Genomic DNA, 26,594 nt, shown 5'->3' on the forward strand with positions numbered 1-26,594 from the left:
CGGCCCTATCCCGCGGGGGGGAGGGGAGGCGAGCAGGAGGAAGTTGAGGCGTAAACAGGATCAGGCTCAGCTGCCAGGGGAGGAGTGGGGGGGCGGGGTAGATGGGGGAGGTCCCAAGCGGGCCGGGCCACCTGCACAGAAACGTAGACTTATAGTGGGGCATCCTCGGCCCCGGGCCGCCAGGTCTGTTCCCCTTTGCTACCCTTCTTCCCTCTCCCCGCCGCCTCCCGATTCTCCGGCTGCGCCCGCAGCTCCAGCGCGGGGCCGGGCTGAGGGGGCTCCGGGACAGCTCGGCCCTGGGCCGGCGGGCGGGCTAGCGCCGCGGGCTCCGCTTTCCTGCCCCCTCCCCCTCTTCCTTTCCCCGGGCTGGCGCGAGCCCCCGCGCGCCCGCCCGCGCGCCCTCTGCGCAGCGCCGGGGTGTCCCCGCGCGCGCGGGCCAGGCCGCGAGCCGGGAGAGCCCGGGGAGGGAGGGAGGAAGAGGGCGAGCGGGAGAGCGAGTGAGCTCCCGCATTCGAACCTCCCTCGCAAAGGCTCTCTCCGCCCCACAATGCACCGCGGCGGGCAGCCTTTGAAAAAGCGGCGCGGCTCATTCAAGATGGCGGAGCTCGACCAGTTGCCTGATGAGAGTGAGTAGCACCTCTAATCGCCCCCCCTCCCCCTCCTCCCCGCCGGCTGCCCGCCTCGGGGCTGCCCGGGCCCGGACGGGGGGCGTGGGGGCCCTGCCCCGCGCCCGACTGGCGTGCGGCTGCCGGACCCGCCGCCCTCCCCGCACCCCGGGGTTACCGCCGCTGCCGTCGCCGCCGTTGTTATGGTGTCTCTGGGTGTTGGGTTGTGTTGTTGTGAGAGCGCCGGGGCCGGAAACCGAAAGCCCCGGAGCCCGGGCTAGCGGCCTGCCTCCCCCTCCCCCTCTCCCCCTGGCCCGGGCCCTGGCCTGGGGAGTGCGGGGGCATTCCTGGAGGCAGTCTCCGAAGACGTAGTTATGGAAGTCTCTGGTCCCGGGGCCAGGGCAAGGTCGGGCTGGGGCGGCCGGGGGGCGCTGCCCTTGTTTAGGCCCCCTCACCCCGCATCTCGCCCCGGCCCCCACCCTGGTGTCTTCAGCCACCCGTGTCTCCTCCCTGCGGGCTCCCTCTCGCTCTCCCATGGCAGCCCTGGTGGGGTGGCCACCTCGCTGGAAAAATTTCCGTGTCAGGGCCCCTGGCCCTTCTCCTGGGGGTACGTACAGGTGGCCCTCGCTGCCCTCCCCAGGTGACACAGGTGTCTAGACAGCCCCTCACCTACGCTCCTCCCAGGAGCCCCGCTGTGTGTACGTGGGTCCGAGGAGAAGACTCCCAGAGTTCTATGTCAACACACAGATGGGGCCAGCAGGACCTACGTGACAGCCACATTGTATCTACATGCAGGTGATGGTGCTCCCTTCGTGCAGTTAAGCCCAGACGTACTTGTGCTTAGTGAAATATACACATTCATGCTATTGATGCGTACTTCCGATGTAGTAGCTATAAAAAGCTAACTACCTAAGGGACCTAGTCTACTTCCCGTATTGAAATAGACAGGTTTGATTCACAAATCCCTTTGTGAATGAGCAGCGTTGATGTGCTGATATATTGATGGTGTGGATATACATCATCAATTTAGTTTGTTACAATTCTTGAGGAACTTTTTTTTTTTTTTTTTTTTTTTTTTTTTAATGTGGATCAGTTAGGATATATTAAGCACTCACCATGTGCCAGGGACTTTGCTAAGCGGAGGATACAAAGAAACAAGAGTCCCCAGTCTCTAGGAGCTCATAGTCTGTTCGAGACAACATGCAAACAATTGTCAACAAACAAGCTATCCGCAGGATAAATTAGAGATGATAGAGTCTCAATCACTGGTAAAAACTCATAGTGTACAAGGAATAAGAAACTGTTGAACATCTTTTTCTTTGGGTGGACCCTTAGTTCTTTATGTATTTATAGATAAGGCCATGGTTTTATGAATTAACTCCACAAAAATGTTATCAAAAAGTCAAATGAGTACAGATATGTATTAGTGTCAGCAGAGGTTTTAAAATCACTACAGAGAAATCCTTATGACATCGGCAGAGTACTTTTTTGTAGATTCACGTTTCAATATATGACCTGCCTTGCCAGGTTTTTATTGTAATTCAGATGTTCTAATAAAAAGGGAATTTTTATCATCTGAAAAAATACATTTTTCTTTAAAAATGGTATCCTCACTGCTATTTTTCTTTTTAGTCACAAAAGACTATAGAACTATAGTTATTAATTTGCTATTCTCTCTATGTACATATATGTGCTGAAAATAAGACCTATTTCCATTTGGATTAAATTAATTGGTGTGTTTTCATTTTATGTGTTCAATAGATAAATGTATATTGAACACCTAATATATGTCAACTCACACTGCTAGAATGGGATGCAAAGAGGAATAAAGCCTGGTTCTTCATCATAGAATCATGGACATTCAGAGCTGAAGGGCAGCTTAGTCAGTTCTTCAATTTTACAGGCAAGGAAACTGAGGCCCTGAGATAAAGTGACATGCTTAGATCACCTAAGCAGTTAGTAGCAGAGTGAGACCTTGAACCCAGATCTTTTGACTTCTACCAATAGTAATCAGAGAAGTAATTGGAAAAGAAATTGTTAAAAGCGCATACACACACATACACATATTATTTATAAATATATAATACTATATTGTTGATTATGTAGTTTGAGTCGATTAAAAACCAGAGTAACTTAGATTCATATAGGAAAAACAGTTCTATATGAAACATTGGTGAAATTTGACTGCCTTCTAAGGTGTGAAAAATGATATGTTTTGGTGCAGTATTGGAAGACATTGGTCAGATCTTTATAGGAACTCTAAATTTTATGAGTGCCAGTCTTTTGACTCAAAGAACTTGAAGGTTTCTTTATCTGTGAAGTGAGGGAATTGGACTAGATCACCAAAGTTACTTCTAGTTCTAAAGTCCTACAACATAAGCTAATGCTGTTTCCATGCCTTTCATAATTTTAAGGTGTTTACAATCTAACTGAAAAGACTATATATATGTGCATAATAATATGAGGTACTATCTGATAAGTGACATAGGCAATTTGGAGCACACATTTGTTTTTTTAATAGACCTCTTAGTTGATTGTTATTTATTACACATAAAATTAATGAAAGTTATACTAAATCAATGTAAAAGATTCAGCTGAAAAATTTAGATTACTTCAGCATCATGGATAATTATGAATTAATGTAGAATTCCACATTCTCCCCTGGTCTCTGCCTATGTTTATCAATATAGTCTTTTACTTTTCAAAAAATTTTAAAATTTTAATTTATTTATTTATTTATTTTTTTTACTGAGGCAGTTGGGGTTAAGTGACTTGCTCAGGGTCATACAGCTAGGAAGTGTTAAGATTTGAACTCGGGTCCTCCTGATTTCAGAGCTGGTACTCTATCCACTGCGCCACCAAGCTGCCCCTATAATCCTTTACTTCTAATATCAGCCAAAGTATTATTCTGGCAGCTAATTTTTGTCATTGTTCAATCATGTCCAACACTCTGACCACATTTGGGGTTTTCTTGGCAAAAATATTGGGATGGTTTTTGTTATTTCCTTTTACAGATGAGGAAACTGAGTCAGATAGGGTTAAATGACTTGCCCAGTGTCATTCAGTAAGTGTTGTGAGGCCAGTTTTGAACTCGGGAGGATGAGTCTTCTTGATTTTTTCTATATAGTCTATCTGCTGAGTTCCCACAGCTAATCATACTTAATATTTACTATCATAAATTAAAAGACTGAGCCTCTGTATTTGTATTTGGAATGCTGCCTGATTTCTTTAAGTACCAAATATTAATTTCTATGGTTAGATAGTTACTTGAGTGGATCTCATTGGTATGGATGGATGATCTCCAAATTGGTGTATATCATAAGCCATACATACACTTTAATCCTATATAATTCTTTTCAATGTATAGGATGAAAAAAATTTTTTAAGAACTTTTTTTTTTTTTAAACAATTCAGCTCTCTCTTTTTTTTGCTGGAAAGAGAATATGTTTTATTTTGGAATTAGTAATTATTGTATTAATTGTTAATAAATACTATTAATTAGTAAGTATTATATTATTAGTAAATACTACTGAACTTTTAGGAAATCACATTGTACTTAAGTGACAAGCAGAGAATATATGATTTGGCATATGGAGAAACAGGTTATTCCAGCAGTTAAAAAAAGGATTGGAAACATGCATTTTAGAGAAAATAATCAAAGAAACCTAAAAGATGGAACTAATGAAAATAAGGAAGGTAGAATAGTAAAGTCCTTATATTAAAACCAAAACATTTTCTTTGCAGATTTACCTCTTGTTCTTCTCATGTGAATCCTCCACTCCAATCAATCCTTTCTAGTTTCTCTTAACCACACAATATTCATCACTACCTATTTTGCTTATTGTTTCCTTCACTTTAGATATTCTCCTCCCCCCTTTTGCTTATTTAAACACTACTCATAAGTGGCCCAATTTAGCTATTATCTCATTCATTTAACAGATATTTATTGACAATCTGTTGTAGACATTCCTTTGTCCCAAGTCCTGTGAGGAATATGAAGAAACTTAACAAAAGATTCCTGTTTTCAAGGTGCCTACAATAGAATTTACACACACACACACACACACACACACACACGCGCGTATGTAATTACCAAAGGAGAAAAAATATCAACATGTAAAACGTTAATTCACAATATTATGTTATAAGACAGCATATAATGAAATGCAAATGAGTGGTAAGTGCTAAAACTTGTAAGGATGAACCACTGTATTCTGCAGTGGTCAAGGAAGACTTTAGTAGAAATAGGATCTGAGTTGAATGGGAAAGATTTGTATATAAAAAGAATCATAGGGCATTCTGGGCTGGGGAAGCAGCATCAACAAAGACGAGAAAGCACATGGTGTGAGTAGGCCAATCTACCTGGAACAGAAAGTTCTTGTAAGGGAATGGAATTATAACATTTTAAAGCTGTGAGGACCTTGGAGAGAGTATTTTAGTTCAAATCTTATTTTATACATGATGAAACTGAATTTCACATAGGATGGGATGTGTTAGACACAGCTTCTTGGTAATGATGTCATGGATTTAAAGCTAAAAGGAATCTCAAATTCATGTCGTATAACTACCTCATTCTACAAATAAGGAAACTGACACCCAGAGTGGGGTGATTTAGCCTTGGGTGGAAGGTTACAGAGCTGGGCCTCTGATTCCACATCTCCTCTTCTTTTCTTTGTATTAGACTACCTTCCCAATATGACACCCTCCCTTTTATCAGATCAGGACAGAGCCTATAAGGATTTAGTGCCTTTCCAGAAGGGCTGGTTGTAAGGAAAACTTTATTCTGGCTAATTGAAGCAGAGTATCAATTTTGTTTTTTCTCTTTGTGGTAGAAAAATACCCATTATTGTACAAAACTCCAGTCCCAAAATGATAGATACCTAAAATTTGAGCAGTAGACTTCGGCTTTTTGTGAGTCATGGCTAACACTCTAGCCCAAGAAAGACATCTTGGTAAGTTAGTAAATGCCAGGGGCCTTCTAATCCAAGAAATTCTGTTATCACTGGGAGCTAGTTTCGTACCTGGGGCAGCTACGTGACACAGTAGACAGAGTGCCAGCCCCAGAGTCAGGAAGAATCATCTTAAATTCAAATCCAGCCTCAGATACTTACTAGCTAAGTGACTCTGGGGGAGTCATTTCACCCTGTTTGCCTTGGTTTCCTCATCTGTAAAATGAGCTGGAGAAGGAAATGGCAAACTACTCCTATATCTTTGCCATGAAAACCCTTGAAAAATGACTCATTCAATTTACTTTCTACTCTGGATTGACATATCCAGTTTAAGCACAGAAATAGTTAATAAATTTTTATGTATACCTGCAGGTCATCAAACATAGATTGGCCTAGAGATAGAAGTACAGTAGAGTCAAACTATTGGGGCATCAAAGATCCAGAAAGCTGGAAAGAATCTCAGAAGCCAGTTAGTCCAATCCACTTAATTTACCAAAGAGAAAACAAAGTAATATAAGTGTATTACATGTAAAATTTGCACACAGAGGCAGGGGAAGTGATGCTTGCCCAGGGTCACATAGGTAGTGTATGACAGATAGGAGATGAACTCAAGTCCTCTGATTCCAGAACCATGTTTGATTCTGTGGTGTAAAGAGAGAGACACACACACACACAGAGAAACAGTGTATTTGAGAAAAAAGAGAGAGATAAAAAGATTGGAAAGAAGAGAGATAAAAAACAGAAAGGAGAGGGGAAGGGGAAGAAATTCCCTCCTTTTTTTCTTCCTTCCTTCCTTCCTTCCTTCCTTCCTTCCTTCCTTCCTTCCTTCCTTCCTTCCTTCCTTCCTTCCTTCCTTCCTTCCTTCCTTCCTTCCTTCCTTCCTTCCTTCCTCTCTTCCTTCCTTCCTCCCTTCGTTCCTTCCTCCTTCCCCCCCTCTTTCTTTTTGTTATACATATTTATTTATTTATTTATTTTTTGAAAAACATAATTCCTTATGAATCATGTTAGGAGAGAAAAGCAGAACAAAAGGGAAAAACCACAAGAGAAAAAAAAAAAACCCAGAAGAAATAGAAAAAAAAAAAACAAACAAATGAACATAGCATATATTGATTTACATTCAGTGTCCATAGTTCTCTCACTGGATGTGGATGATGTTTTCCATTCAAAGTTTATTGGAATTGCCTTATATCACTAAACCAATGGGAAGAACCAAGTCTGTCATAGTTGATTATCACACAATCTTACTGTTGATGTATACAATGTTTTCCTGGTTCTTCTTGCTTCACTCAATATCAGTTCATGTAAATTTTTCTAGGATTTTCTAAAATCATCTCATTCATCATTTCTTATAGAACAATAATATTCCATTCAGCCATTCCTCACTTGATAGGTCTCTACTCATTTTCCAATTCTTTGCCACTTTTGCTGCTACAAAGATTTTTGCACATGTGGGTCCTTTTTTGTTTTTTATGATCTCTTTGGGCTACAGGCCCAGTAGAAACACTGCTGGATCAAAGCATATGCACATTGTTCTAGCCCTTTGGGCACAGTTCCAAATTGCTCTCCAGAATGGTCATAAAAGTTCACATATCTACCAACAATGTATTAGTGTCACAGTTTTCCTACATCCCCTTCAACATTTAGCATTTTCTTTTCTTGTCATCTTAGCCAGTCTGAGAGGTGTGTAGTGGTAGCTCAGAGTTGTTTTAATTTGCATTTCTCTAATCAGTAGTGATTTAGAGCAATTTTTTTATATAAACATAGATGGCTTTAATTATCTGAAAATTGTTCATATTCTTTGACCATTTATCAATTCGGGAATGACTTGTATTCTTATAATTTTACACAGTTCTTTATATATTTTAGAAATGAGGCCTTTCAGAAACGCTAGCTGTAAAAATTTTTCCCAGCTTTCTGCTTCTGAAAAGGAATTTCTTGAAGGGACAAAATTTCTAGGTCTGGCTATTTAGATTGCTTATAATTCCTAGGAGTTTCATCTTAGATTGTTTCTCAATGCCCAGAGGGTTTCTGGCTCAAGCTTCCCACCTTTCTCTCAGGTTAATCTCTCACACTTGGACTCTGTCTGGTCTAGAACTCCCTCCTTGAGCTCCCACATCTAGAAACTACTTCTGGTCCTGAAGATAGTGGTGAGGAGTTACCCATAAAGCCTGGGTCACAAAGACCCTTTGAGATAGATTGGAAAGGTAAAATCAGAGACCGAGATCAAAGTCACATCTTTTGGACTTGTATCTGCCCAGAAATTGTAGTATCTCTTACAAGTGATCATCTGATCTCTACTAGAAGGTTAATGAAGGAAAACCCGCTTTCTAAGTAGCTAATTAAGTTGGGGGACATCTCTAATTATTAGTCAAATCAACAAGTCAACAATAATCTTCCTGTACTCTCCAGTTCCTCCAGAACTAAGTTCTTTCCCAGGCTATGATCTCTGCAGGACCACACTCTCCTCCCTTTCCTTTCTTGGTGAACCAGTTGAATTCTGTACTATCTTCTTTTGAATCTCTTTCCTTCTTACCCCCTTGACCTTCGTTACCTGCCAAGACTCTCTTAGCCTTAGATTACTCCTATCATCCCAATTTCATTGGCTTCTAAATGAAGCTGGAAAAAATCATGAAAGCCCACTGACTGGGCCTACCATAAATTTGTATTACATAATCTCAGCTGAATCCTTGCTGCAATGATAATCCTTTAAACTAAACTTCCTAATAGAGTCACTAACCCACTCAACACAGAAGCTTTTCCAAACCTTTTCAGCTTTTTTCATGGTTCTTCCCCCTTCTCCAAAGCTGAGAACAATGAAAAAAAAACAAAAAAAAAAAACAAAACTTGATGCCATTTGGGGAGATTTCTATCCTTCCTCCCTCCGCTCTCCCCCCCCCCGCCCCCCATTTTACAACACTCAGATGTCTTCTCCTTCATCTCAGTGTAACTTGAAGACATGGAGGTCTCTCTTAGCCAAAGATAAATCCTCTGTATGCACAAATGATACATTTCCATTCCACTACATCTTCTCCAACAAAATGACCCCTTTATTTTCATCATTCATTAATCTTCATTTTCCCCTGTCCACTGGCTGCTGCTTCCTTGCTGCTTCCAAACATTCCTATGTCTCCTTCCTTCTCAAAAAGTCCTCATTTGACTGTTGTTGTCCATCCCAGACTGTTATCATTCTATTATATTCTTCATATTCACGGCCATCTACAATTGATGCCTTCATTTCTTTTCCTCATTCTTCACTCTTTACTTTGTCTTTTGACTTGATCATCCAATTGAAACTGCTCTCTCCAGAGCAACATGTGATCTCTTATTTTTCAAATCTGATGATCTTTTCTTAGTCTATCCTTCTTGACTTCAATGCAACATTTGACATTATTGATTACTTTCTCCTCCAAGATACTATCTCCTACTTGTATTAAGTATTTATTTTCTGTCTTCTTGGCTGGATCTTCATCTTGGTTGTGCCCCACTACCCCACCTCCCAAGAGGTTAAATGCCTCAAGGCATTCTCTCTCTCTCAGGTTCTGACCTGGGGCTCTTCTCTTTTCCCTTCATACTATTTTTCTTACTCATCTCATCAGCTCCTATGGATTCATGTATCATCTATGTAGATGATTCTCAGCCCTAATCTTTCTCTTGACTTTCACTGTCACTTCTCCAGTTACTGAATGGACATCTTAACCCTAAAGTCCCATAAAGTCACATCTTAAACTCAGCATGTCCAAAACTGAACTCATGATCTTTCCAACCAAATCCTGGCTGTCTCACATTCCTAGAGTGATCTCCCTCCTGACACCTGCCTCTTGGCTTCCTTCAAATCTCAATTAAAATCCTACCTTCTGCAAAAAATTTTTCCAACTATCCCTTAATACTAGTGTCTTTCCAGCGTGATAATCTTCAATTTATCATATATGTGTGTGTGTGTGTGTGTGTGTGTGTGTATGTATGTGTGTCTATATATATCTTGTTTTTATGAAGCTATTTACATGTGGTCTCCTTCATTACACTGTAAGAGGTACTTGAAGGTAAGGATTGTTTTTGCCTTTTTAATTTCAGGATTTAGTACTGAGTGCTTTAGCATTGTTACATAATAGATCCTTGATAAATGCTTCTTGATTTGACCATATTTTCCTCGCTTTGTGCTTGTACCTTTCTCTCTTCCACAGTTGTTAGTGATCTCTTTTTCCTATTTGTTTACTTATCTGTAAGCCTGTATCCAGTTCCTAGTAAATTCTTTGTGGGCAGGGGCTGTTTTATTTTTTCTTTTTATTTGCAATTCTAAGCACAATGCCTTTCATGTTAATGCAGAAGTACAATTTTATATTAATATAGACAGTACCACGTATGTTCTTTGTTTATCTTTGTTGTTTGTTCGGCAACTTTTTGCATTGTTGACCACCCTCTTCAGACACTCATTCTCTCCTACCTACTTGAGCACTTCTCTGTCTCTTTTGTTTAATCATCATCAATGTAGCTTCAGAGTCCTGTTCTAGGCCTCCTTCTCTCCTCTCCCCCACTACCCCCTTGCTTTCTCTTGGTGATCAGTTTCAATGGTTCAATTTTCATATCTATGTGTATGATTTCTAAATAAACATCCATCTTTCTTCTGTCTCTTGGTCTTCAGTTCAGTATTATCAACTCTGCTGTATATCTCCACCTGGATGTCTTTTGACAAATCAAATTTAGCATGATTAAAATGAATTTATTATCTTTCCTTCAAAATCCATCTCATTAATTTCCATATTTCTCTTGAAGGTTATAAACATCCTTTTAGTCATCCAAGTTTTCAATTTTGAGGTCATGTATTCTTCCCTTTCTCTCATATGTAATCAATTGCTAAAATCTTGTTAATTGTACTTCTGCAATATTACTTGCATCCATCTCTTTCTCTATTCACATGGCTTCCACTCAAGGTCTGACTCTTTTGATCTTTTACCCGGTTTACTGTAGTAGCCTTCTAATTGGTCTTCTTGTCTTGCCCTTTTCTCCAAGCCAGTTGATATTCCTGAACAAGAAAATGTGACAAATCTGTACTTTTAGAAAGTATTAGCAGATCTGGAATGGAAAATGCCATCTGTGTCCAGAGGGAGAACTATGGAGACTGAATGTGGATCGAAACATGCTATTTTCACTTTTTTTTCTTTTTCTCTCGGACTTTTTTTTTTTTTTTTTTTTTTAAACTTCATAACCTGTATCGAAGTGCTTGCTGTTTTGGGAGGAGAAAGGTAAGGGAAGGAGGGAGAAAAAGTTTGGAACTAGGAATCATACAGAAATGGGTGTTGAACATGTGGTTCAACATGTGGTTGTTTACATGTGGTTGGAAAAATAAAATATTATTGGAGGAAAAAAAGAAATTATTATTACAAGTTTAGCCTTTTAAAATAAAATGCAGTATTGTTAGCATTTAAATCCTTTCAAAATGACTGCTTGATACATGGGAGAACTGTATTTGGAGTCAGGAATAGTTTTTAATACCAGCTCTGCATTTGATTTCTTGTGTAACCTCAGTTAAATAACTTAACTGGGCCTCGTTTCCTTGTCTTTAAAATGTGATTACAAATTAGTAGAGCAAGGGATGGTTTACCTGTCAGATCTTTGGAGAAAAGAGAAATTTATGACTAAAAAAGAAATAGAGAACATTTGTAATGCAAAATGGATAATTTTGATTACATTAAATTTAAAAGGTTTTGTACAAACAAAACCAATGCAGCCAAGATTAGAAAGGAAGCAGAAATCTGGGAAACAATTCTTGCAGCCAATCTTTCTGATAAGGGCCCCGTTTCTAAAATATAGAGAGAACTGAGTCAAATGTATAATAAGAATACAAGTCATTCCCCAGTTGATAAATGGTCAAAACATATGAACAGACAATTTTCAAATGAAGAAATTAAAGCCATCTAAGATCATATGAAAAAAATGCTCTAAATCATTATTGATTAGAGAAATGCAAATTAAAACAACTCTTAGGTAGCACCTCACACCTATCAGAATGGTTAAGATGTCAAGAAAAGAAAATGATAAATAATGTTGGAGGGGATGTGGGAAAACTAGGATTCCAATACATTGCTGGTAGAGTTGTAAAATGATCCAGCCATTCTGGAGAGCAATTTGGAATTATTCCCAAAAGCCTATCAAACTGTGCATATCTTTTGATCCAGCAGTGTCAATATTGGGTCTGTATCCCAAAAGGGTCACAAAAACCAGAAAAGGATTCACATGTGAAAAATGTCTGTAGCAGCTTTTTTTGTGGTGGTAAGGAATTGGAAATTGAGTGGATATCCATCAGTTGAGAAATGGCTGAATAAGTTGTGGCATTTGAATGTAATGGAATATTACTATTCTATAAGAAATGATGAACAGGTTGATTTCAGAAAAGCTTGGACTTCCAACATGAATTGATGATGAATGAAGTGAGCAGAACCAGGAGAACATTATACCCATTGTATATCATCAGCAAGATTGTATGATAGACTTAGTTAGCTTTTCTCAACAATGTGGTGATCCACATGCAGAGAAAGAATTATGGAAACTGAATGCAGATTAAAGCATATTGTTTTCCCTTTTGCTTTTCTATATTGTTTTGTTTCCTCCAACATGACTAATATGGTAATATGTTTAAAAGTAATGTATTTGTAAAACCTGTATCAGATTGCTTGCTGTCTTGAGAAGGGAGGGAAGGAAAGAAGAGAGAAAAAAATTTGGAATTTAAAAACTTATAGAAATGTATGATGAAAACTATTTTTACATGTTATTGAAAAAAATACTATTAAATTTTATTTATTTTTTAAATTGCTGAGGCAGTTGGAGTTAAGTGACTTGCCTAGGGTCACACAGCTAGGAAGTGTTGTGTCTAAGGGGCAGATTTGAACCCAAGGCCTCCTGATTTTAGGGCTGGTGCTCTATCCACTGTGTCACCTAACTGCCTCTGCTATTAAATTTTTTTAAAAAAGAAAAGAAAATGTGGGTATTAGACTAGATGACCCCTAAAGTCCCTTCCTCCCATTCTAAATCTGTAATCCTTACAGATTTATTTTATTATTACCTGTCTTCATGCCTTCTGTGGTCCAGACAAATGGCCTATTTGTTGTCCTCGGTTTTATCACTTCTGCTCCAAACAAAGACTTTCTTCCCTTCTTGAAATGCTTTTTTTCCCCTCCTTAACCTTCTCTTGAAATTTATAACTTTCTTCAAGGCTTAACAAGTATAACCTCTCGAGGAAGCTTTTCCAGACCACTCCTTATAGTTCTTTTAGTGCCTCAACTTGTATGTCCTTCTTTCCCAAAATTACTTAGTATTTATTTTCCATACTTATGTACACATTATCCATACTTATGTACACAATGTGTACATAAGTATACACATTATCTCCTACCCTCTACCCCATTGCCCCTGGTCCCACTATCCCCAGCATCAGAAGAATATAGACTTCTTTGGGTTTAGGAACTGTTCATTTTTATATTTGTATCCTCAAGCATCTACCATAATACCTGTTGTAGTCAGTCAATAAACATTTATTAAATGCCTGTTTTGTGGTAGGCATTGTGCTTGTGCGCTGCACCAGGCAAAACATAAATAAATAAACCTTTCTTTCAAAAAGAATGAAAACCACAACTAAACAACTAAATATAAACAAGATAGAGGATAAATTGAGGATAATTTTAGAAGGCATTAAGATTAAGAAAAGATTTCTTGTTGAAAGGGATTTTTTACTTATTGTATAGTTCAATACTTGTATTGAATTAAATTGAAACCTACTACTACCAGTGAATATCAACAATTCTTGTTTAACTTAAAGCTTTAGGGACTTAAGGGCACTCAGAATTATACTAATAAAGAAATCAAACTGTAAGAGGTAGAGATACTTGTCTAAGGTCACATTGCTAGTGTATACCAGAAGTAGTATTGGAACCCAAGTTTGTTTTTTTTTTCCTTCAGTCTTTGGGGGCAGACTCCTAGAGAAGTCAGCCTACAATAGGTGCAACCCTTTTTCTACTCTGAACTGTCTTCTTTACCCCTTACATTCTGACTTCTGACTTCACCATTCTACTCTCTTATTAGTGATTTTTTAACTTCCTTTTAATTTCCAAATCCAATGGCCCTTTCTCAGGCTTCATTCTTCTTGACTTCTTTGCTACTCTTGCTTGACATTGTTAATCACCCTCTTTTCTTGTTAATTTTCTGATAGGATTTTGGGACATCATTCATAGTTTACATTTTATCTATTTGACTGACTTCTCATTCAGTTTTGCTAAATTATCAGCCAAGCCACATACTCTAACTATAGGAATTCCAGTGTTCTGCCCTGAACTTTCTTCATTTGATGATCCCATCAACTCCCACAAATTTAATTATCTCTGTGCTGATGATTCTTAGATCCACACATCCAACCCGTATCTCTCAGCTGACTTCCAGGATCACATCTCCAACTGTTTCTCAGACATCTCAAACCTGGATGTCCAGTAGACTAAGTTTTTATGGATATTTTCATTTTCTTTTTTTTTGTATCCCCATAATTATTCCAAGTATCTGATACTCTCCTCCTCCCATTCCATATGACCACTTTAATAGACATTTTAAACTCAATGTGTCCAAAATGGAACTTGATTATTTTTCCTCCTATACCCTTTCACACTAACTTGCTCTGTCCCTGTTAAAACTAACACTATGTTCTCCAATTCCTCAGACTCAGAACCTGCTGTTGTCTTCTACTCTTTGCCCCCTACACCTAATCTGTTGTAACATGTTAATTTCAGCTTTGCAGCATCTCTCCAACATGCTGCCTTTTCTCCTTTCATACCGCCACTACTCTGGTACAGTCCCTCATCACCTCACACTTTTGTAATACCGGGCTGGTGGATCAGCCTGCTTCAGTTCTCTCCCTACTCCATCCAATCCATCCTCCATTCAGTTACCAAAGTCATTTTCCTAAAATGTATGTCTGATCATGGCTTCTTATGGAGTTTAGCCTAGTCAGTAAGTAAACTCCACTGGCTTCTCACACCTTTAGGATCAAATACAGAATTGTCTGGGGTTCTAAACCCTTTATAACCAGCCTTCCTCCCCTGCCCTCCTACTTTTCTAGTCATGTTATTTTATATTCCTTACCATATACTCATATTTCAATTCAGTTACACTGACCTCCTTGCTATTCATAAACAAGAAAATCCATTTCTTTACTCTGGACATTTTCACTGGCTGCCCCTAGTTTCTAAAATGCTTTTCCTCCTTTCCTTCGCTTCCTTGGCTTCCTTCAAGTCTCATCTAAAATTTTGTTTGCAACAGAAAACTTTTTCCCAGCCAACTCCTCTTAAACCTAGTGCCTTCCCTCTGTTAATTATTTCCTATTTATTCTGTTTATACTTTGTATATGTTTATTGCTTGTTGTTTCCCCTTTGGATTGTGAACTCCTTGAGGGCAAGGATTGTCTTTTGCTTTTTTTTGCATCCTCAGAACTTAGCACAATATTTGGCATATAGTAAGGAATGAGATCTTCTATGTTAGCTGTGGTTAGTAGAGGAATCAATCCCTGAGGCAGATAGGGAGAAAGCTCTGCAAGTTTAGCTTCATGGTCTCACCCTCTGGGGAGGTCATCCAGTCTGAAATCCAAGTTATGTCAACTCTTCTGTAGAGCTCTCCGGCAGTGTCACATTGCCATGCCTTGTCAGAAATTCCTGTCATGTCCCAGAAGGTAATTTTTCTCTATAAAGTCTACTTAAGGGTCATCACATGATTGCTGCCTTCCTCTGGATCAGTCCACCATGGCACTCTACCGCATGGTATCTTTCTCCTTACCCTTCCACCCCCATGCTGCATGGTATCTCCTCAAATTCTACTGTGCTTTCCAACCACACTTCTCTTATGGCTAACTCACTTTTAGATTTAGTCTGCCAGCTAAGATAGGGTTGGAAATTACTACTGAGTAATTCCACTGAGGAACTTGTCTTTCATATGCTTTCCCACTCTATTGCATATTTACCATTTCTGGTGTCTGTTTCATCCCTTCATTTTGTCTGTAACTTATTCTCCTCAATAAATCTACCTTTTACCTTGAATTCTTCACATGAGTGAACCCCAATTTTTGGTGCCTTCCATTATCTGGTATCTGTATCACTTTACATCATTTTGGTCCTCAAACTATATCATTTGGTGCCAAACCCCATATCATACCATGTCAGTAAGCACTTAATAAATATTTATTGATTGATTTTCTGATCCCAAAGTCTACCTCCTGCATAGTACATCGTATTTTGCCTTGACACATAATAGGACCTAAATAAATGTTTGTTGAATTGAATTATGCAGTTATTTTTTCCAACCCAAGTGTTACATTGGCCCCTAGTCAGTTTGATTTAATAAATTGGCAGTATGGTGCATTGAAAATAATCTTGTCATTGGATTCAGCAAACTTGGATTCAAATCTCAGCTTTGCCATTTATTTCTACGAACATAGTCAAATCATTTAAATCATTCTTGACCTTAGTTTCCTGAACTCTAAAGTGAGGCAGTTGACCGTAAGGTGCTTTCCAATAAAAATATCTAATAAATTGATCTAATTTTTTAACTTTACAATTTTAATTATTTTTAAGCTATACATGTGCAGTCATTTTAAACAATTTTCATATTAGTTATATTGTGAAAGAAAAAGTCCTCCTGACTTCAGGGCTGATGTTGAAAATAATATGTTTCAGGCTCCATGGGTTTCTGTCTGGATCCCAACAGCATTCTCTATCCTAAGTCATTAGAATTGTCCTTGGATTGTATTTCTGAGAAGAGCTAAGTCTATCATAGTTGATCATCACATAGTTTTGCTGTTACTGTGTACAACAGTCTATTGGTTCTGTTCACTTTACTCAGCTTCAGTTCATGTAAGTCTCTCCAGGCTTTTCTGAAATCATCTTGCTGATCATTTTTTACAGAACAATAATATTCCATATACCACAATTTATAGGCATCGATTTAATTTCTAGTTCCTTGACACCACAAAAAAAGCTGCTGCAAACATTTTTGTACATGGAAGTTCTTTTCTCTCTTTTATGATCTCTTTGGGATATAAGCCCAGTAGAGACACTTGCTGGATCAAAGAGTATGCATAGTTTGAGAGGCCTTTGGGCATATTCCAAATTATTCTCCAGAATGACTGCATCAGTTCACAACTCAGCCAACTGCATTTGTGTCCCAGTTTTCCCACATCCCATCCAACATTTATCATTTTCTTTTCTTGTCATCTTAGCCATTCTGATAGGTGTGAGATGCTACCTCGGAGTAATTTTAATTTGCATTTCTCTAATCAGTAGTGATTTAGAACATTTTTTTCATATGAATTATATAGATGGCTTTAATTTCTTTGGCAGAAAATTTTCCATATCCTTTGACTATTTATCAATTGGGAAATGACTTGTATTCTTATTTTACTCAGTTCTCTCTATATTTTAAAAATGAGGCTCTTATCAGAAAGGCTGGCTATAAAATTTCCCCCCCAGCTTTCTGCTTCCCTTCTAATTTTGACTGCATTGGTTTTGTTTGTGGGAAAACTTTTTAATTTAATGTAATAAAAATTACCCATTTTTGCATTTTCTCTATTTCTTCTTTGGCCACAAATTTCTCTTTTTCTCCAAAGATCTGAACTATCACTAGCTCTCTTTGCTTATAGTATTATCTTTTATGTCTAAATCATGAACTTGTTTTGACGTTATCTTGATAGAAGATGGGAGATATTGATCTATGTCTTGTTTTGCCATACTTTTTTTTTCTAGTTTCCTCTGAAATTTTTGTCAAATAGTGAGTTTTTATTCTAGAAGCTGGAATCTTTGGATTTGTCAAACAGTAGATTACTATAGTCTTAGACTTTATGCCATGTGCACCTTGTAATAAGATTGTACTGATCCACTACTCAGTTTTTTAGCCAGTATCAAATGGTTTTGATGACTACCACTTTATAATTTGGTTTTAGGTACCAAAAGGGTTTGATGACTACCACTTTATAATATAGTTTTAGGTCTGGTGGAGTTAGGCCACCTTCCTTTGTGTTTTTTTTTTTTTTTTCTCTTGTTACATCCCTGGATATTCCTTTTGTTCTTTCAGATGAATTTTATTATTATATATTTATAAAATAGATCATATTATATATTATAGAGTATATTATGTATGTATAAAGTAATTTTTTGGTAGTTTGATTCCCTTCCTTATTATTTATGTTATTTAATCATCATATAATATTGTTGTTGAAGTGTATAATGATCTCCTGGCCCTGCTGGTTTCACTCAGCATCAGTTCGTGTAAGTCTCTCCAGGCCTTCTCAGCCATACTTTTTTTGTCATCCATCTTCCTCTAAGTTTCTGTTTGTATTGTCATAGCATATTCAGCTACACTATTTTTGGTAGGTTTTAATGAGTTTGAATTTTATTTACCTGCAAAGCAGATATTGGTACATAAACTACACAGCAGTTGCACACACAGTGGCACAACTGAGTCATCTTTTTTTTAATAATAGCTTTCTATTTTTCAAAATACATAAAGTTGTTACCTTTTTTTTTAAATAATAGCTTTTTGCTTTTCAAAATACATGCAAAGATAATTTTCAACATTCACCCTTACAAAACCTTGTATTCCATATTTTTCTCTCTCCCTCCCCACCTCCCTCCTCCCCTAGATAGCAAGTAAACCAGTATCAATTAAATATGTGCAGTTCTGCGAAACATATTTCCACAATTATCATGCTACACACACACACACACACACACACACACACACATACACACACAATCAGTGACAGTGACAGCAAACAGTAGCAACAAAAGAGATGAAAATAATATGTTGTCATCCACACTCAGTCCCCACAGTCCTCTCTCTGGGTGCAGATGACTCTCTTCCTCACAAGTCTATTGGAACTGACCTGGATCACCTCTTTGTTGAAAAGAGTCACAACCATCAGAATTGATCATGATATAATCTTGCTGTTGCTTGTTGTATATAACGATCGCCTAGCTCCCCCTTCCCCCCACCCCCTCCCCTAGATGACAAGTAATTCAATACATATTAAACGTATTAAATATGTTAAATCAAATATATGTATACATATTTATACAGTTATCTTGCTGCACAAGAAAAATCAGATCAAAAAGGGAAAAAATGAGAAAATAAAATGCTAGCAAACAACAACAAAAAGAGTGAAAGTATTATGTTGTGAACCACATTCAGTTTCCACAATCCTCTTTTTGGATGCAAATGGCTCTCCATTACAAGACCATTGGAATTGGGCTGAATCTTCTCATTGTTGAAGAGAGCCATGTCCATCAGAATTGATCAATGTATAATCTTGTTGCCGCATAATGATCTCTTGGCTCATTTCACTTCAGTATCAATTTATGTAAGTCTCTCCAGGCCTCTTTTCTGAAATCATCCTGCTGGTCGTTTTTAATAGAACAATAATATTCCATAACATGTCAGGAATATCAACCCCCTTCCCCATCCTTCCCAGACAATTGGGGTTAAATGACTTGCCTAGGATGTGTTAAGTGTCTGAGATCAGATTTGAACTCAAGTCCTCCTGACTTCAGGACTGGTACTCTATCCACTTCTCCCCCCCTCTCCCCCATCGCTGCCCTATGTCAGGAATATTTCAATGCTGAAATTATGGTGATTAATCATGCCTGGGAGGGAATCTATAATTTAAGTTTTATATTCCCTCTCTTTCTCTACTCCCTTTTACCTATTGAGAAGGCAAGAAATAAAATGTCATTGTACATATACAGCCATACAAAACATTTTCTCATTAGGAAAAAAAACAAGAAAAATAAAGGGGAAGGGAAATGCCTTAATCTGCACTCTGAGTCCATTAGTTCTCTGTGGTTCATCATTGTATTGATCAGATACTAAGTCTTTCAAAGTTTTTTTTCTTAATAGTTTTGCTTTTACTGTGTAAGATTGTTCACATGACTCTGCATCCATTTATATAGGTCTTCCCACCCTTTTTTTGAAACCATCCCTTTAATTCTTACAGTACAGTAATATTCCATGATGTCCAGAAACCATAACTTGTCTAGCCATTCCTCTGTTGATGGACATCCCATCACTTTCCAATTCTTTGCTGTCACAAAAAGAGTGCTTTAAATCTTTTTGTACGTTTGACTCCTATTTCTTTTTTGTTTCCTCTCTTTGTCCCCTCTAGGTCTTTGCATAGACCTAGTAGCAGTATTGCTGGATCATAGGCTATGAACAGTTTTATAGCCCTTTAGGCATAGCTTCGAATTGTTCTCTAGAATGGTTAGGTTATTTTACATTTACCAATAATGCATTAGTGCATTATTCATATGACATGATAGCTTTGATTTCTTCCTCTGAATATTGCCTAGTCCTAGCCTTTGAGGTCAACACTTATCAATTGGAAAACAGATTCTATTTTTATCAAGTTGGTTCAGTTCTTTATATATTTGAGAAATGAGAAATGTTTATCAGAAAAACTTGCTGCAAAAATTGTTCTTTAGTTTCTTCTCTTCTAATTTTGGCTTCTTTGACTTTGTATTTGCAAAAATGTTTAAATTTTATGTAATCAAAATTATCCATTTTATTTCCTGTGAACTTATTTTACTTAGTCATAAACTTCCCTATCCATATGTCTGACTGGTAATTACTTCCATAATACCTTGATTTGCTTAGAATATCACCCTTTGTATCTAAACCTCTACCTATTTTGAGCTTATTTTGGTATACAGTATGAGAATATTAGCCTATCCCTAATTCCTAGTTAATATAGATCTTTTTTCCACTTTTTCTAGAACTTTTTGTCAAATTGTCCTTGCCCCCAGTAGCTAACATCTTTGGGTTTATCAAATACTAAGCAGTACCAGTTTGCTTCTATATATTGTGTACCTGATCCATTCCACTGATCAATGACTCTATATCTGACTCATAATGATTACTACTTTGTAATACAGAATGAGGTCTAGCACTTTAAAACTTCCTTCCTTCGCACTTTTTTTTTTCCATTGATTCCCTTGATTTTTCTTTTCTTATTGTTTTTTTCTAGCTCTATGAAGTAATTCTTTAGTAGTTTGATTGGTGTGACACTGAATAAATAAATTTTTGAAATTGTGTTGATTTTCTCCCTCCTTTCCCTTCCCATCCCTAAAATGGTAAGCAATTTGATATATTAAATGTGTTCATTCATTTCCATATTAGTCATATTTCCTTCCCTATTTTCATTTTTCTTTTATCTATTAAATTCTCTTTTCATGTTTTTTGCATTGTTCTTATTGTTTTTCCTAACATGTCTTGTGCTCTTATTTGAGTTAAAAAAATTTTTTTTTTGCTCTTTTTAACACAAAATCTGTTTTGTTAGCTCTTCTAGGAATTCTTCTTGGATTTGTATTGAATCCACATTTTTCTTTGAGGCTTTATAATGTTTTCAAGCCATTTTCTTCTTGGGTATATATCTTGAGCTTCTCTGTCACCATAGTAATTAAATTTTTTTTTTAAGTTTATTTAAAACTTAAATACAAAATAGAAGAAGAAAATAATTGGCATTTGCACAGCAGAACATAAGTGAGGATTCAAAATATGTAACACTAAATTTCCATTTCAAGAAAACATATATCATAATAGAAGACATTCAGAACTATCCATTTGTTCTTTGCTTCCTGTAGGTTTTCTTTTGTTCTCTGCTATGCACATTTCGCAGAACTCTGGTCTCTTCCAGTATCTCATTTATTCAAGTCTTCTCTCTCCATTTCATCTTCCACATAACTTACAAGTAATGTTCCTAAGTCACATGTCTGATTCATGTCGGTATTTTGCACAATAATTTCATGTGGCTTGCTGTTGTTACCTCTAAGATGAAAGACAAATGTCTTTGTATGGCATTTAATTTTCACAATTTAGCTTCAACCTACTTTTTCCATTATTCCTTCTCGGACAATAGGTGGCTTGGTTGATACAGAGTACCAGACTGGGAGTGGAGTGGCACTTCTACCCAGACACTTCCTGAATCAGTCTCTTTCTGACCAAGAGTTGAGTTTCTTCACCAGGCCTGGGCATTGACCTCTTGCAGTGCAGATGCTCCTGCTTCTATGTCCCTGTGCTGCTCCAAGGTCCACAGCCAGTACTGCTTCATGGGTGCCCTGGGCTGGCTTCCACTACCATGTCCACAGACTTCTCTTTCCATCCTCACTGTTAGATCATTACCGTTTTGGAACAATGGGAATCTTATAAACCCCAGACCTAGGTATGAAAACAGCCAGAGAGGATAACCTGATGCTCATGTTAGTAACCAACCCCTTGTGTTTGTTTGCTTGGTTTTTTTCCTTTTTTTAGGGGTTTTTTTCCCCATTTTGATCTGATTTTTCTGGGAGGCAGCTATTATTATTATCCCTAATTACAAGCAAACAGTAACAACAAAAAAAGGTGAAAATATGTTTCAATCCACATTCAGTCTCCATACTTATCTCTCTAGATGCAGATGGCATTTTCTATCCCAAGTCTATTGGAACTGCCTTGAATTAGCGCATTGCTGAGAAGAGTTAAATCCATCACAGTTGATCATCACATAATCTTGTTACTGTATACAAAGTTCTCTTCGTTCTTAAGAGACATATTTTTTTAAATAAAACTTTTAAAAAATTGAAGAAAAGGGGGGAAAGTTAACCAACCAACATATCAAAAAAATTTTTCAGCATTTCAATAGTCATCCTCTTGCACCTCTGCAAAGAAGCAGAGATCAGTTTTCTTTTCAATAAATTTGGCTATTCTTATTGTACTGTTTCACTTCTCTTATTACTGTGATCTAAATTCTTATTTTTGTAATTCTGTATATTACTTTTTCTGGTTTTGCTTATTTCACTTTGCATCTGTTCATATAAGAATCTCCATACTTTTTTTATTTTCATCATGTTTATCATTTTTTATGGAAATTAGGCAGCCTAGTAAATAGTAAACTTGGGGTCTGGAAAACTCAAGTTCAATTCCCAAGTTCAATTTCTGTCTGAGGCACTAGAGATTTTATGCTAAACAAGTTGCTTAACCTCACTTAATCCCAGTTTCTTCTGTAAAATGGAAATAATAATAGCACTTACCTCTAGGGTTTTTGTGAGGATCAAAGGAGATAACATATAGAAACTGCCTTGCAAGCTTTGAAGTATTTTATAAATATTTTTAAATTTATGGTACATGGATGCAGTAGAATATTACTATGTGTTAATCTAGCCATTTCCAAATAAATAGACTTCTACTTTGTTTCCAGTTTTTTTGCTACTACAAAAGTGCTTCTATAAATATGTCTATGGGACCTTTTTATCATTAACTTGCCTGGCTTTTTCCCAGTTCTATTCTCCTTAATCCCTCTCTGCAGCCTTTGACATTGTTGATTGCTCTTTTCTCCTTGATATTCTTTTCTCTCTTAAGTTTTTAGGACACTACGCTCTCCTGGTTCTGTGCCTGCCCATCAGATCATTTCTTCTGTTCCCTTTGCACAATCCTTTTAGGATTTTTAACCATAAATGTCATCATCAGGATTCTGTCTGGGCTCTCTTCTCCTTCCCTCTATTTCTACTTCACTTGATGACATCAACTCCCATGAATTCCATGAACTCCTGGCTTCCTTTAAGTCCCAACTAAAATCTCTTTTACTACAGTCTTCACCAACTCCTCTAATTCTCATGTCTCCCTTCTGTTAATTGTTCCTATTTATTCTGTATATAGCAGGCTTATTTGTATGTTGTCTCTCCAGTTAGATTGTGAGCCTATTGAAGGCACAGCCACCTTTTGCTTCTTTTTGTATCCTCAGTGCTTAGCACAGTATCTGGCACAAAGTAGGTATTTAATGAATGTTGATATTGATTGGAGTATATACATGTAGCAGTGGTATCTCTAGAGCAAAGAATATTTTACTGATTTTTCTTTGCACATCTTCATATTACTTTCCAAACTGATTAGAATTATTTACTACTCCACCAACAATACATCAGATTCATTTTTTTTGGCAGTCTTTCCAATATTGACTGACTCTTCCTGCTTCTGTCATTAGTCTTTGCATTTTGGATTTAAAACTCTCATATTTGTTAAGGATTTTTTAGTCTGGCATGATAATTAACTTATTTTATTTTTAATTTCAGGTTCTTCAGCAAAAGCACTTGTTAGTTTAAAAGGTAAGAAGTGTTATTTTTTTTAAAATGTGATCTAAATTGAGGGTTGATAACTAACCAATTAAAAAAAATTTTTTTTACATGACCAAACTGTTATTTTGCTGTACAAAAAGAATCAGACTCTGAAATATTATACAATTAGCTTGTGAAGGAAATCAAAAATGCAGGTGGGCATAAATATAGGGATTGGGAATTCAATGTAATGGTTTTTAGTCATCACCCAGAGTTCTTTCTCTGGGCGTAGCTGGTTCAGTTCATTACTGCTCCATTGGAAATGATTTGGTTGATCTCGTTGCTGAGGATGGCCAGGTCCATCAGAACTGGTCCTCATATAGTATTGTTGTTGAAGTATATAATGATCTCCTGGTCCTGCTCATTTCACTCAGCATCAGTTCGTGTAAGTCTCTCTAAACCTCTCTGTATTCATCCTGTTGGTCATTTCTTATAGAACAATAATATTCCATAATATTCATATACCACAATTTATTCAGCCATTCTCCAACTGATGGGCATCCACTCAGTTTCCAGTTTCTAGCCACTACAAGGAGGGCTGCCACAAACATTCGTGCACATACATAACCAATTAAAATTAATCTGCCCATGCACTTATTGCAAAGCAATTTAGAAGTGCACCCTCCATAATATCATTAATTGGTGCCACAAAAATTAGATAAAAGGAGAATGTAGATTATCACGTGGACACAATATTTATAAATGTGTGATTGACTAATCAGTATTTTCATAAAATTTGCATCTATGTTGTTTTGGAAAAATATAACGTGATGTTATTGCAACCTTGTGTATATATTCTTTTCTATTAAAAATATATTAATCTGATGCATGGCTTTAGTTATTATTTAGATGCAGGAACACTTTTGATTTGTGTTGTAATTTAGAAAGATTAATCATTAGATATGTAAGAAATTTCATTAATTCAATTGAATTTAATAAATATTTTTCAAGTGTTTATTCTGTGCAAAGTATTAGGGATACAAAGTTTAGATGAGACCCAGATATTGCCATCCAGGAGTTGTAATCCTTAGGAAATTACAATTAAGGAAATCTCTGGACTTAAAAAAAAAAAAATCTCAAGAAAGACAATACTCTGAGCTTTGCAGACTTTTCTTATTAGTATAATTGTTATTTCCTAATTATAATTCAGTAATACATTTTTAAAGCATCTGTGCTTTGAATATTATGAACTATATAGAAACCTTTCTGGTTCTAAGGAACTTTTCTTTATAACTATTAACTCAAAAATAATTAGAATGTATGTACAATACTGCTTTTTATCTTTCTGAAGAAAAGGATATCTTATATGAAGGATTAAATGTTTTGGGTTTTTTGCACTTTTTTCTTTGGCTTGTCCTACTTCAAGGCATTATGCTAGCCCTTAATAGTTGTTGGACAAGATTTGGTGTGTAAAGAAACTAATCTGCAGAACCAGCCCAAACATTTTAAATGTCTTTTTATTTTCTTTTCAAAGGCAAGCTCTGGAAAATATATGTTATTATTTACTTATGCAAGGTAAATAATAGGTTTTTTTACATGAGATTTTTTTTTTCTGTTTACCTTTTTTTGACACTAGAAAACAAGTGTGTACAACCTAATTTAATTTCCATGTGCAGGTATTTAAGACATTGAAGTAAAAATTTCAGGATAAATATTTTAAGATTAAGACTTATTAGAAAGACCATTGAATTCATTCTTGCCGACCTTTCCTAGTTTTAGTCAAGATCATATTTAAAGAAATGAAAGCCACACATAATCTGACACATATAGCTAGATTTTTGGAAAGTGAATTTCAGAGAATTTAGAAAAAAGAAAGTAGGAACTCATGAAATAAGAGAAAGTCAGCCTCAGAGGAGTAGAAAAGTTTTCAAGAAGGAAATTGTGAAGATACATAGAAAAGTAACTGTGAAGAGGAAAAGTGAGAATTGTCTTAACAATATGAATACACAGGTTTCTTATTAACCAACTTAGCTTTTAAAAGAAGTAAGGGCAGAACACTAATAAGCCCAGAGATTGTCTAGAGATATGGGTGATTAGAATGATTCAGAGGATAGAGCCTCAAGTTCATTCTATATGAGGGTTGGCTGAATTTAAATTAGGGGTATTTAGTCTTGAGTAGAGAAGAATTAGAATGTGAGCAACTGCTATGTTCAAATATTTGAAGAATTATTATACAAAAGAAAGATTTTGCTTTCTTAGCACTTCCCAGGGAATATAACTAGAAACAGTCAGTGAAAATTGCAGAGACAAATTAAGGCTTGACATAAAGAAAGCCTTAATAGCAATTGCATATGCCATAAGTGGAATGGGCTGCTTTATTAGGGTAGCAGAACTGAAGTTCTCTAACTATTTGTTAGCTATATTTAAGAGAGGAATCTTCATGAGTTGGACTATATGGCTTTTGAGATGTTTTGAAAGACCTAGACAAATACTGTCAGATTTGATTTAGGGACATTTAATTTTTTAAAGTGATTGCTGTGTGTGTGTGTGTGTGTGTGTGTGTGTGTGTGTGTGTGTGTGTGTATACACTTAAAATATTTTGTTTAGATATGTTATTCTATTTCCCTGTTTGACATCCCTATTTCAATTAATGGCACTATCATCCTTCCCTACTAACAGTAAGCTTAAAAGTAACCCTTTCCTTTGTGTATAATTAAAAAAAAATCAGTTGCTAATTCCAGTCAATTTGACTTTCAAATTATCTTTTACGTTCCAACCACCACCCTAATTTAATACATGAACTATTGCAGTAATCTGCTAACTAATCTCCTTGTCTCTACTATTACTTCTGTGTAATCAATCTTATGTGTTCCTGTAAATTAGTTTTCCTGAAGTACTTTTTTGATCATATTGCCTGTTACCTCCTAATCCCAGTTCCT

General features: G+C 36.9%; 1 protein-coding gene across 2 annotated transcripts in view; it reads left to right on the plus strand.

Annotated features, from left to right (window-relative positions):
- Positions 1–405: 405 nt before the first annotated feature.
- LIN9 (lin-9 DREAM MuvB core complex component) overlaps positions 406–26,594 on the plus strand; it is a 71,937-nt gene continuing 45,748 nt past the window's right edge. The window contains exons 1-2 of one of the 2 annotated variants that reach the window (XM_031967021.1): positions 406–626; positions 23,674–23,706. In XM_031967021.1, the coding sequence (XP_031822881.1) occupies positions 548–626; positions 23,674–23,706 (112 nt within the window). In that variant the 5' untranslated portion in view covers positions 406–547. Of the gene's footprint in view, positions 627–1,264; positions 1,401–23,673; positions 23,707–26,594 lie in introns of those variants that run through there. The other variant, XM_031967023.1, reaches the window with a different exon arrangement.

The sequence above is a fragment of the Sarcophilus harrisii genome, chromosome 4, assembly GCF_902635505.1.
Source record: "Sarcophilus harrisii chromosome 4, mSarHar1.11, whole genome shotgun sequence".
NCBI lineage: Eukaryota > Metazoa > Chordata > Mammalia > Dasyuromorphia > Dasyuridae > Sarcophilus > Sarcophilus harrisii.